Below are 12,263 nucleotides of genomic sequence, written 5' to 3'. Positions count from 1 at the left end.
AACGATTGTACAGAAAAATTTATGAATTGTCCATGTTTTCCTCGCTTCTGACGAATGACAGTATAAAAGTTGACATTATGAGTATCTCCCAAAACTAATGGCAGAAGACTAACCAAGTAAAGATTACTACGAAAACATTTTGCGAAAATTTTAATACAAACATCTTTTTTAATTTTAAACCTTCCTGAAAAATCATAAATGAAATGCAGTGAAACATCTCTGAACCAAGTCTCCGAAATGAAACCAAATTGTGCTCAAGTTAAAGAAAATTCAAGTTAAGGAAAATTTCCGCTTTACCAATTTTCATTTCTAAAAGTACCAGCCTCTACGTAAACTACAGTTACTAAACTCTTGCAAATACTGAAAAATATGAGTCAATCTTCAGTAACCATTCAAAATTAAAAATATAAATCCCAAAGTTTATGATTATCGCTGAGGCTGATTGTTTTTCAAAATATGAATAGAAATTTGAATTAAAAAAACAATTCGCACTGGAATGTCGAGTTTGGAATAAATGTAAAACAATGTGTAGATACGTCAAGGGAACACAAAAAAGATCTCGAGTTTCTTGTATGTTCAATATATGGACGATTACTTCGTTTGTTGTGAATCTCCAATAAAATAATGATTGACTAGAATTTCCATGAAAGACACAATAGTACAGCTGATAGTTTACATTTTTTAATATCAAACGAACGGCCTACCTGGGTACGTACTTACTGATTATTATTTTCAAAACATTTTCCATTTAAAATAGATGACCCTTGAACTTCAATACTAGTTAATAAAACAAAGTAAACATTTTGTAAAGAAACCGTCTTTTCTGCTACTCATTAAAATTGAACTTTCGCTGATTGAGTCATTGGGAATTTCAATTGCTTCGTGCTTATTACACTATCAGTCACGTAGACATTGAAATTAATTCGGTTTATTGGGATCACGGATCATAACTGCTAATTAACTTTAGCCAAAAATTAGTATATACTAGAGACGCACTTGATAGTGATTTTGCCGGATACCGGATAATCGGGTACTCAGCATTAGCTGTGCCAGTTACCCTCCAAAACCACTACGGTTAATCGTTTATGTCTTCATCCTCCGGTACCCAGCCGGATCCTAAAAGGTGCCGGATCCAAACCAAGTGCCCGGTACATTTCTAGTATTTACACAACACTATATTGTTGTGAAAACACGAGCGTATATTTTCTCAAAATGTTCACGAAGTGTTCAATAAAAATAACTTCAAAATCGAACACTAAACTTTATTTACAAAAAAAAAACAACTAATCTTAACAGGATAATCTTTCAATCAAACCAATAGCAGTAATGCGTAACTAGATGAAGTGTTTTAATAACTTAAAAACACTTTAAAACTTTTGGGTGTTTCATTCCCACCAGCCAGTAATGCTGGTGGGTGGGCAGTCCCTCCGGGCTATGCCGGAAGGTAGGGCGGAAGGCACTCTTCAGCCTGCTTTCAGGAATCGTGGGAATGGGTGGGTGGTGGNATTGTTGCCGTGAAAACACGAGCGTATATTTTCTCAAAATGTTCACGAAGTGTTCAATAAAAATAACTTCAAAATCGAACACAAAACTTTATTTACAAAAAAAGCAACTAATCTTAACAGGATAATCTTTCAATCAAACCAAATGAGCAGTAATGCGTAACTAGAAGAACTGTCTTAATAATTAAAGCCTAGCAACATATATTGTCTCCAAATAATCATAAATTGAACGGTGTGGAAATTACCCCAAACAGGGAGAGTTTTCAAAATTAAATAATTTACGGAAATCCCAAAACACTATTAAAATAAAAAAGCTTGTTTTTCTATCATTTTTACCTCTTCGATTGCAACCATACGTTTATAAATTGTAGTTGTGAGAACAATACTGACAAGATGTATGTATAAGTTTCATACATAAAAGTTGGATGGATGTGTTCGCTCTTGAAGATTGAAGATGCTAATGTTAAAACGCAAGGACATTAACCTGTGCCACAAGCAGACTAAAAAAAATAAAGACATGGTTCGCATTGCTGCAACATAATGACCGAAAGGGTAGAGCAATTTAATTTTTGCTTCGAAGAATACTTTGGACCTTTTGTTCCATCGGCAATAACCACTACCTGTCTGAATGATGCCGATAGCTTATTGTTAAGCTCAATGTTGCTGCACAAAGCATCGTAATTTTCTCTTCGATTTTTGCTGAAGATCCTTACCTACACCGGTCCTGTTATTATCAGTTACGGAGTAGGTAAAGTATTCCGACAATACTTTCCTTTCCTCAATATATTTTCTTGGTAGATTTTTGATAGTTTCTCTTGGAAGGGGTTTACCCTGCTATTTAATTAGGTTTGTAAATTAGTGTATTTGTTTCTCTAATTTTTACAACAAAGTTACAGATTTCATTTTTTTAAAGTTGTAAGATAGCTAGAGTCGGTTGACAACGCTATTTAATAAAACTAATCCAAATATCTAAAAGTAATCACAATAAGAAGTGATTTACCACCTTAATAATAAACCTATACCATTAGAATCACAAAAAAATTAACCAATGCAGTTACACTACTTAGTTTTTACAAATGCGTCCATTAAATATTCAAGGGAGACATAGGTTGTGCTTGATAACAAATTAACCGTTTCAACTGTTAAATCATTAGTTTATGTTAATTACGCAAACAGTATGTGATAAATAATTGATTTATACATATATTAATTTGAACTATGTCATCAATAATTTCGAAGGTCTGCATTGCGTTATCTTTTTAATATTTTGTCATGGAAAAACAAACTGATATGCAATATCGTATATATACTCCACAAAAAACAGTGGGTACCTACTTTCTATTGATACGTCACAAAATCAGTCCACATCTATCGACCTTTGCTCTAGAAACTCCATAAGGATTTTGGATAATACCTATGTAATTTAAAGGATTTAAGCATTTAGGTCACTCATCGGTTATTGGTGAACCTAAAATATATTAACTCCCCAAAAGTATTGTAGCGAGCACGAGTGTGTTTGTGTGCGGTCGGCCACACGTGTGCGTGAACGGCTTATCGATTCGCCGACTAGCCGAGGTCGCCTTTCTTCATGTGCGCCGTATTTGTAAATGTGTGTGTGTCGTACCTGCGTTCTGAGAAAGCAGTTAAACAGTTCAAAGGAAAAATAAACTATCCGGATGTTTCCAGAAAGTAAACAAAAGAGTATTTAAAGGAAGACACGATCGCCGAGAAAAGATGAAATAAATTGACCGTTGCAGAAGTGAATCCAGAAATAAATTGATAGTGATAGAAGTGAAATAAATAGCGCAGTGAATAGTGATATATCAACAGTAGTGTAAATAAATAGAATAATTCATAACCTAAGTTTAGTAATAATTTAATAATGTTTTTAAGTTCTTTAATAATTAGNTAAATAAATAGTTTTTGTCGTTATTGTTGGAAATCAACGATGAGTTTAGTTTTATAGAAATATATGTATTCGTATTGTCGAGGTCACTTTAGCCCACATCTTGGTTTTATGGCCCTAAGGAGGCTGGAGAGACTTTTGTAGATTTTAAAATTTAGGTGCTAAGAAGCTCCCTTTAAGTTAATACGTTTCTGTTGTTACTCACCAATAAAGTACAATTGGAGTTATACTATTTTTCATTACTATTACAATTAAACCACCGAACCATTGCTAATCTTAATATAACCAACAGTTATCAGTCTTAGAAGTTAGTTTTGTTAAACCCACGAACATTACAGTATCACATACGTTCTTGGCTACTTAAATATTCAGATAATCTTTGATTTTAAGGATAGTCTGCCTTCCGCCTTTGATGTAGGTTTAGGATTTATCAAGGAGCAAAGATTCAGTGGTGCTCTATATAACGAATCTTGTTTATACAATATGTTAATGAGAAAGTAAGCATTATGCAAATAAAGTCTTATTGGGTTTGGCGAGGTTTTGAGCAAATGTGCCTTCTTGCTCCATGTCGTTACTAAAAGCTATCCAGAGTGGACGTTCAAAATAAGAATTCTCGCTGCAAAAGACTCTAAAAAACTGGGTCTTTTTTAGCGACAAGACGAAGAAATCGATCCATTTGCGTCTACGTTATTATGTTGCTTAGTGTCGGACGAATTTACTTTAAATCGTTAGCCAGGACATGCGTACTAGAGCTAGTGAGCGAACAGCTGACGGTCGGTCTCCGGCCGCTCGGTGTTGTTATGTTGTGCAGATTTTGCCGTTTGCTCTTGTAGGTTGCTTGTTTCGGCGTTTCGGTTTCGTAATGTGTTCGCGATTACGTTTATTTACGTGAAAGAGATATTGCGGGCGTGCGTGCATTTAGGAAAATCTGATTAGCGGAAGTACAAGTTCTCGGTGCGGCGTCGACTATTTTCCCCGGAAAACTGTGTGCGAAAACGGACCAAAGGCATGGAGTCGCTCAGACTGGCTATACAGTGAGTACCTTTACACATACAGATGACAAAGTCTATTGTCAGTACGCGATAATACGGAAAAATGGTGTAAAGCAAACTGCACCAACCATAAAACGATAACGTTATCAGCTAGGAAACAGCAGTTGTGTTGGTGTTTTTGTTATTAATTTGCGATATGCAAGATTATGAATTTTATTTGTTTCGGAACCTATTGTAAAAATAAAGCACGTGGGATAGGTGCCTATTTCTGAACGCATGTCTACACATAAAAGTAGCTATTATAAAAGTGCTGTTATTTGGGCATAAAATGAAAAAAAAAAAACGCGAAAGCAACATTAAAATTAAATTTACTTATAAATAAGTGTGATTTGTTTAGTATTACCTTTTTATTGTGATTTTGATAATTGTATCCAGATCTCAGAAAAATAAAAAATTTAAAAAAAAATACTGAAATTTTTATTTAAAAACAGCACCATTATTTATTTCTATAATAACATTCATAAATAATTAAAGTGTATATATAATAAATTGAAAGAACTACTAAACATTAAGCATAGGTGCATACAAGAAAACCAAATGAAATTCTGTTGAACCAACTGACCAACGACATCTAATTTTTTTTTAATTTATATTATATTTTAGTTGTTATAAACTGACCGTCATTATCTACGTGTAAAGTAATTCATGACCAATGACAATAAGAAACTTAACGACTGTAAAACTGTTACAAATTATCTGATCGCGCCGACATTACAATTAAATTGCAATTTTTTAACGACCAGTTTGACGCCAGATTATTTCGGAATTATCGTATCACTGTGTGTCAGTATAATTTTCATTGACTTAAAAAATATAGCTAGTATTTTTTTCTTATCAGGAACGTAGCCTGCTCTTTTTTTAACATGACCCAAGATTGGGCCACACCATTGTAAATTTTAAGTTCCACATGAACCAATATCTATCCTACCTAGAATTACGTGATAAGAGGTAGGAAAAATAGTATCCCAAGTCGCTTGTTAATTTCCTCCCTTCGTACATAAGCTGTTTTTCATCACCCCTAAGAAAGGAAGTGAAATTTTCGTGGGTACCTTATTCAGTTATCATGTTCGCCGAGAAATAATCACAAACGCTTTTGATTTGGATATTTTTGTATCATTAAATAAAAGCAAACCGTCTTGTGATCTTGGGTTATGTGAAGTTGAATGTGCTCACGATTTCAGTGTTTACGTGACATCGGGTTAACATTCAGGGTGACCCAACACATGGGCCTGAAGTTTTAATGCTTGCGCCATGGTTCACCCGGACCCACCAATAACAACGTCCCTGGTACATTCGATTAAACAATAAAAAAAACAAATAATACATGTTTAAGATAGTGCCTCGCGCATTCGCCAAAAGGTTTCTTATCATTTATTACATTAATATTAAAAATATCGTTTCAACTGAATTTATTCCTTTATAAAATGGATTTAATTGTCTGTCCGTTATGACATAAAGTTACAACATAGATTGAATAAAATACTAATGCGAGAAAGTGAAAATATGGATTCAAATTAATATCCTACGAATGCTGCACCTAGAAATAAAAGAACCGAACGAATAGTGAATAATTGAATTTCTTTTCTATTCATTCAAATGATTGTATTTGCATGAAAAATATGATAGACGCAATTAGGTTTACGTAACCTACCTACGATCAATTGAAATATATTTATATGTATATTTGTAACTGTAATATAATTAATCTTATTTGCCTGTAGCTGATGATTTATTAAAAAAAATATAAGCATCATAAAATGCGTTTGTAAAATATAATTACCCTTAATTATTTTTATATTCGCGTATATAACTATTAAGCAATAGGAATATTTCTTAAAACTTTCTTTAATGGCACTTATTACATGTTCACACATCTCAAAGTTGAATCCGTTTATGGACTATGGACTCGACATAAAATAAATATTCATTCTCATTGTTTGAAAGAAGTTAAGAAGCCGACAGAGCGCTAGAAGAATCTTAAAAAGTCACATAGGTATCATCTGTCATGTCATATATGTGGTACATACCTATAAGTATTACCTATAGCTAGTTTAAAATACGTAATCTATGCTTATGTGGAATTTTGTTCAGTATTTAAATTGCTTAATGTCAGGTATTCACTATACACCTACGGGATTGACAAAGCAGTTGTTACGGTCAAGTACAACCACCTGATCAAATAATGATACACTTTTGATTTATTCTCTCCCACGTAATAATAACAACACAAACAACAGCAGCACGTTAAAAATTAGTGTACCTTCCTACCATAATTATTTGGTGATTGTAAATGAGTCTATACAGCACCTACTACTTCCTACTCAAACTGGGTTTTAGGGAAAGAAATTTGAGAATATGTATTAATAATAGAAAGATGTATTATATAGGGTTGTTCGGAAAGTCATTTCGTTTTTTCCCGATAGAGGATTTAATTGTATTCTTTTGCACCCAACTTCACATTTAAGCCGTATAATTTTTATATGCTTTGAGAGCTCATATAGCAAGGCTTGTGTGTGAAAAATTCCAATTAATTCTACGCAGTAGTTTTTGGTTGGTGCCCTTTTAAATATGGAGAGCGATAAGCAGCATTTTCGACATATCTTACTGTTTTACTACAGAAAGGGTAAAAATGCTGTTCAAGCCAGAAAGAAATTGACTGATGTGTATGGAGAAGGTGTGTTGACAGTACGCCAGTGCCAGAACTGGTTCGCTAAATTTCGATCCGGCAATTTTGATGTCGAAGATGCACCACGTTCGGGAAGGCCGGTTGAAGCTGATAAAGACGCGATAAAGGCATTAGTTGATGTGAACCGGCGAATAACAACACGTGAGATCGGATTGAGGTTAAATTTATCAAATTCAACAGTTTATGACCACTTGAAAGGCCTGGGATTATCCTCGAAGCTCGATGTATGGGTTCCCCATGTTCTCACAGAGAGAAATCTGTGTCGCCGCATTGACGTCTGCGATTCGCTTCTCAAACGTCACGAAAATGATCCGTTTTTGAAGCGCATCATCACTGGGGACGAAAAATGGGTTGTATACAACAACGTCAAACGCAAGAGGTCATGGAGCAAAAAAGATGAACCGGCTCAAACCATTTCCAAAGCCGATATTCACCAAAAAAAGGTGATGCTGTCTGTTTGGTGGGATTTTAAAGGAATCGTTTTTTTTGAGCTTTTACCGGATAACACAACGATTAATTCGGAAGTCTACTGTCATCAGCTGGACAAACTGAATGATGCACTTCAACAGAAAAGGTCAGAACTAATCAACAGGAAAGGTGTAGTGTTTCACCAAGACAACGCGAGACCTCACACAAGTTTGGTCACTCGCCAAAAGCTTTTACAGCTTGAATGGGATACAATGCTACACCCACCATATTCTCCAGACCTGGCACCATCGGATTATTATTTGTTCCGGTCACTCCAAAATTTTTTAGACGGTAAAACCTTCACCTCAAATGAGGAGGTCAAAAACCTCCTCGATCAGTTTTTTGCCAGCAAAGACCAAAAATTTTATGAGCGTGGAATTATGCTACTACCAGAAAGATGGCAAAAGGTGTTGGACCAGAACGGTCAATATATAATTTAATAAAGTATTTGTTTATTATACGAAAACTGTCTTTCATTTCCACAAAAAAAAACGAAATGACTTTCCGAACAACTCGATATATTAGCTTTAACCCATCCTGAACCATACCTTTGTCGGTGGTGTCAAGCTCTTGAAACCTTTTCCACCATAAGACGATAATCTTTTTTTTTAATAATTTTATAATGTATTAAACTTTTAACCCCTATTTCACCCAGTTAGGATTGGCATTTTGAAAACCCACTTTATAGGACTGATGATACCGTTGTATGTGTAAGAAACTTTATACATAATTTCAAGCTTTGAACGGTTTGGACTGTGCCTTTTCATCCATTTAGGGGTTGAATTTTAAAAAATTTTTACACCTAGGAGTTTATATACCTGTTCATGCTAACTAGAGAATTTGCCATAAATCTGGCGGGGCGGCAGATGTCTGAGTCAGAACATAGCTAAAGTTCGTTTAATTTTTACCACTTCAGTTTTGATATTAATTAAAATCTAATGCGCTATTTTAAGCATGTAAAGATAACTTTTATTTTATTGTAGGTAATCCTTGATGTGAAATAAATAATTTGCGAAAATTCAGGTCGTGACCAAGCCATGACATTTATTTTTCGTTGTTCCATGACGAGGTTTTTGACTACCGGAAGGATCATCACCAAATTACATGTGACCGTGAATTGGAAATAACCATGCCTCAATTTATTAATCGTCTGGTTAAAGTGAATTGCTGATCCAACTAGAATTGTTCTTATTCTCTTGTAGAAGAACGGTAAAACATTTTACTCGTTCCTTTGAATATGATTGTGTGATCTTGTGGTGAAACTCGCATTGATATCCTAAATACATGTCAAACATCATTGACGACCACACAAAACTGACCTTTCTGTCCCTGGCGAATAGTATTTATTTCTGGATAAAATGTCCTTTTTCTGCATCTACCTCTGACAATGTGTGTACAAAATTTCATTATGATCGGTTAACTATTTAAGGCGTGAAGGCGGTTTGGATCTTATCGTTAAAAAGAATAAAGATTCTAAATATTTTCGCACAAAATTCTACTTCAATTGATAAAATACAAATAAGTAATATGAAGTATTTATTCACACTTTTGTCTATTTCAAAATTTCTTACTCTACTTTCACGATATTTGAACATTATTGATTATAAACATTGTATTAAAAGTTATTGTTTGGTATCTGCACAATAATAAACACCAATTTGTTAATTGCTGTTTTGAAGAGATCAAAAAACTTTGTATTCATCTAACATGTTTGCCTTGAGATAACTGACAAATGAGTGAAGAAAATTTGAATATAAATGTACATTCATTTGTGATGTCTGGTCGCATAAAAATATATTTAAGATCCAGCGCTGGATGAATTAACGCCAACTGAACTTACAGGTAAACATACACCTACGATTTGGTTATTGTTTGCAAACCTACTTTACATTCATTTATTAACATTAACAGCATCAGCAATTATCAAAACATGAAGAACTTTGATGGTATCGTAAAATATTAAAAAGTCAAAATCATAATGACTACTAGAACCAAACTTCAAATTTTTAACTCAATATGTGGGCTCAGGTGACGTACTATTAGACCTATATAAGGTTGTTCGGAAAGTCATTTCGTTTTTTCCCGACAGAGGATTTAATTGTATTCTTTTGCACCCAACTTCACATTTAAGCCGTATAATTTTTATATGCTTTGAGAGCTCATATAGCAAGGCTTGTGTGTGAAAAATTCCANAATGCTTTGTACCATCGTCAACGGAACCATCCCCCCTGGACGGGTTATGCTATTGAAGAAACTGGATTTCCTGATTCTAGCCGTGACTTACTGGTGCAATCCCCATAACGAATCCTCTGGTATATACTGTATACACGACTAGAATCCCGAAATCCAGTTTCTTCAACAGCACAATCCCATCTACTAATATGGGTAGTTACCTATCGGGATTGCATCAAAAAGGAGGAGGGACTAGTATCCGAAAATCCAGTTTCTTCATATGACAACCTTGAAAGCCTAAATCAACATCTGGACTATGCTGTTATTTATTATATAAATTGATATTTTTATTCAAAAAATTAAAGTGTATGCTAGTGTTTAGGAACTAATAGGTACCAACTTATAAACGACTTCGCGTACCAGTATGGATAGTTGCCTATCATACTTAAGAATCAAAATTTATTTTTAAACCCAATATGGCCACGATCCAACCAACATACTATTTACGTACCTATGTTACGCGAACCCGAACAACAATCGTGGTCCGTACAGAATAATGAGAACTAATTGTGAATTACTGCAGCCCCATTTTGTGGGTCACGCCATTTTATTCAATTAGCGAAGCGATGCACTGTCTTAAAAAACCATGCTATAAAAATTTATCGCCCATACAAGAAACGCGAGCATTAACCATTAGAAATGCTGTAAAAATGTGCATCAAGAAGTAGGTATACGTATGTATTAACAGGGAGATGTGATTAACCATTATTCCACCGATGAGTATTAAAAAGAAAAGGCTATTAGCCTAACCTCATACATAGTACCTGCATGATGCACATATATTAAAAGTGTTATTGTTATTCCAGTGATTCCGCGTTTTCAATTTAATTTAGAAAAATAAATAAATACATGAATAAATAACATGTGAAGCGGAAAAAATTAGAAGAGCGATAAATATGTAAATAAACCTATTCTAGCAGTCATTAGCTTATAATTCACGGTAGATGTCGTATTTTAGATTATATTGTATTAATGGGACTGGATGCATCAATTAGGTAACTGTTCTAATTAGTTTAACTATGCTTCTAATTAAGCCGCCAATGTAATAAACGGAAATTTATACTATGCATGTGCACACTCTGTTAAATAATATTATTTATTTTTATCTCACTGTAGAAACTAATCTTTTCTGCTGTTATTGTTGAAAGTTTTTTTTAATCAATATTGCCATAAATACTTTTGGTAACAGTATCTTTTTTACTTTATTCACTGATGATCTGTATCAATTAAATTACTAATTCATGGTACTGATGCTAATGTGCCATATAAGTGGGGGAATGCTACACGATTGGCACAGTAATCACAGATATAGATTATTTTATCGATTTAAATGCCAACTTATTTATATTACTTGCAGACTATAAATGTACTCATCTACGAAGGCCTCCGAAACTATTACCTCGTAAGCCTATAAGTACTAATCGTAAATGTAAACCTGGTAGTTTCTAAATACAAAGTTCTTAGAATAAATGACCTATTTTCGATATTTACCATGGTGTCGTTAAATTGGAATTTTTATTTAAATATCACCAATCTTTTGACGTATTCGGCGTGACATGTCAATATTCGGTCGTACAGATGGAAACAATATTGTGGTATTTATAAAAAGAAGTCTTATCTTTTGCTTCTAAAGATTGAAACAATTCCTTCAAGGTATAAGCATAAAAAAAAGCGAAAGAAAAGATTTTGCTTCGAGGGTTCGCTTTAAAGTAAATTTGTATTTATAAAAAGAAGCGTCTGCTCAATAAGTAAAGGACTTGCTTCTAAAAAAAGGAATCTAGGTTCACAACAACTTTTCTCGCTCTTTTGAACTTTTCAGTAGCTGCCCAGGCATCTCACAACTTGTAAAAATTTATGTATTTGTAGGACTGTTTTAGTGTTAAAATTTATCTAAAAGGACTTGTATAAATAATCTTTAGTTGTGTGGTCCCAGTGTTGTGCTTGTTATGGCGTATTTACGTACAGGAAAATACTACAAACCAAGACGTACACCATGAAAATCAGATTTTAAAACGTTATTTAGATTTGAGGAGGATTTCTTGGCGCGTATCCCGAAACACGTGGCGGTGTCACCTGTGCATAGGGTTGCGATCTCTAAAATTTGGAAACCAGGATAAGACGCGTGAAAACCCCGGATTTTAGAATCCAGAACCCGGATATGTCAACAGTTTTTTTAAACATAATCAGTGTAACAAAAAACAGTTGAAAATGTCATAAATCACCCTTTTATTTATTTTCAGAGCTTAAAATTAAATTTAGTCATTCTTTATCATCATTTTCAATGTACCTAATAAAACAGAATCTTATTACAGTTTGTTACAAATTGTTTTAATAATCAGTTAGATTTCTTTTACGTGTGTGGCGGGCGGCCCAAGACTTTAAATTTTTAAACCAGGACTACAAATGAAGCCCCCCCC

The 12,263-nt window shown here is 34.0% G+C and overlaps 1 protein-coding gene across 4 annotated transcripts in view; it reads left to right on the top strand.

Moving 5' to 3' along the window:
• Positions 1-12,263, top strand: part of LOC108733585 (tripartite motif-containing protein 3) — a 47,285-nt gene that overhangs the window by 15,659 nt on the left and 19,363 nt on the right. For 2 of the 4 annotated variants that reach the window (XM_018464792.2, XM_018464790.2), the window contains exon 1: positions 4,187-4,442. The exons of the other annotated variants lie outside the window; for them this stretch is intronic. In XM_018464792.2, the coding sequence (XP_018320294.1) occupies positions 4,417-4,442 (26 nt within the window). In that variant the 5' untranslated portion in view covers positions 4,187-4,416. Of the gene's footprint in view, positions 1-4,186; positions 4,443-12,263 lie in introns of those variants that run through there. 4 annotated transcript variants of the gene reach the window in all.

This window comes from Agrilus planipennis, unplaced genomic scaffold (genome assembly GCF_000699045.2).
Source record: "Agrilus planipennis isolate EAB-ADULT unplaced genomic scaffold, Apla_2.0 scaffold41, whole genome shotgun sequence".
In the NCBI taxonomy this organism is placed as follows: domain Eukaryota; kingdom Metazoa; phylum Arthropoda; class Insecta; order Coleoptera; family Buprestidae; genus Agrilus; species Agrilus planipennis.
The sequence above is the reverse complement of the archived record's forward strand: the minus strand, read 5'-3'. Positions and strand labels throughout refer to the sequence as shown.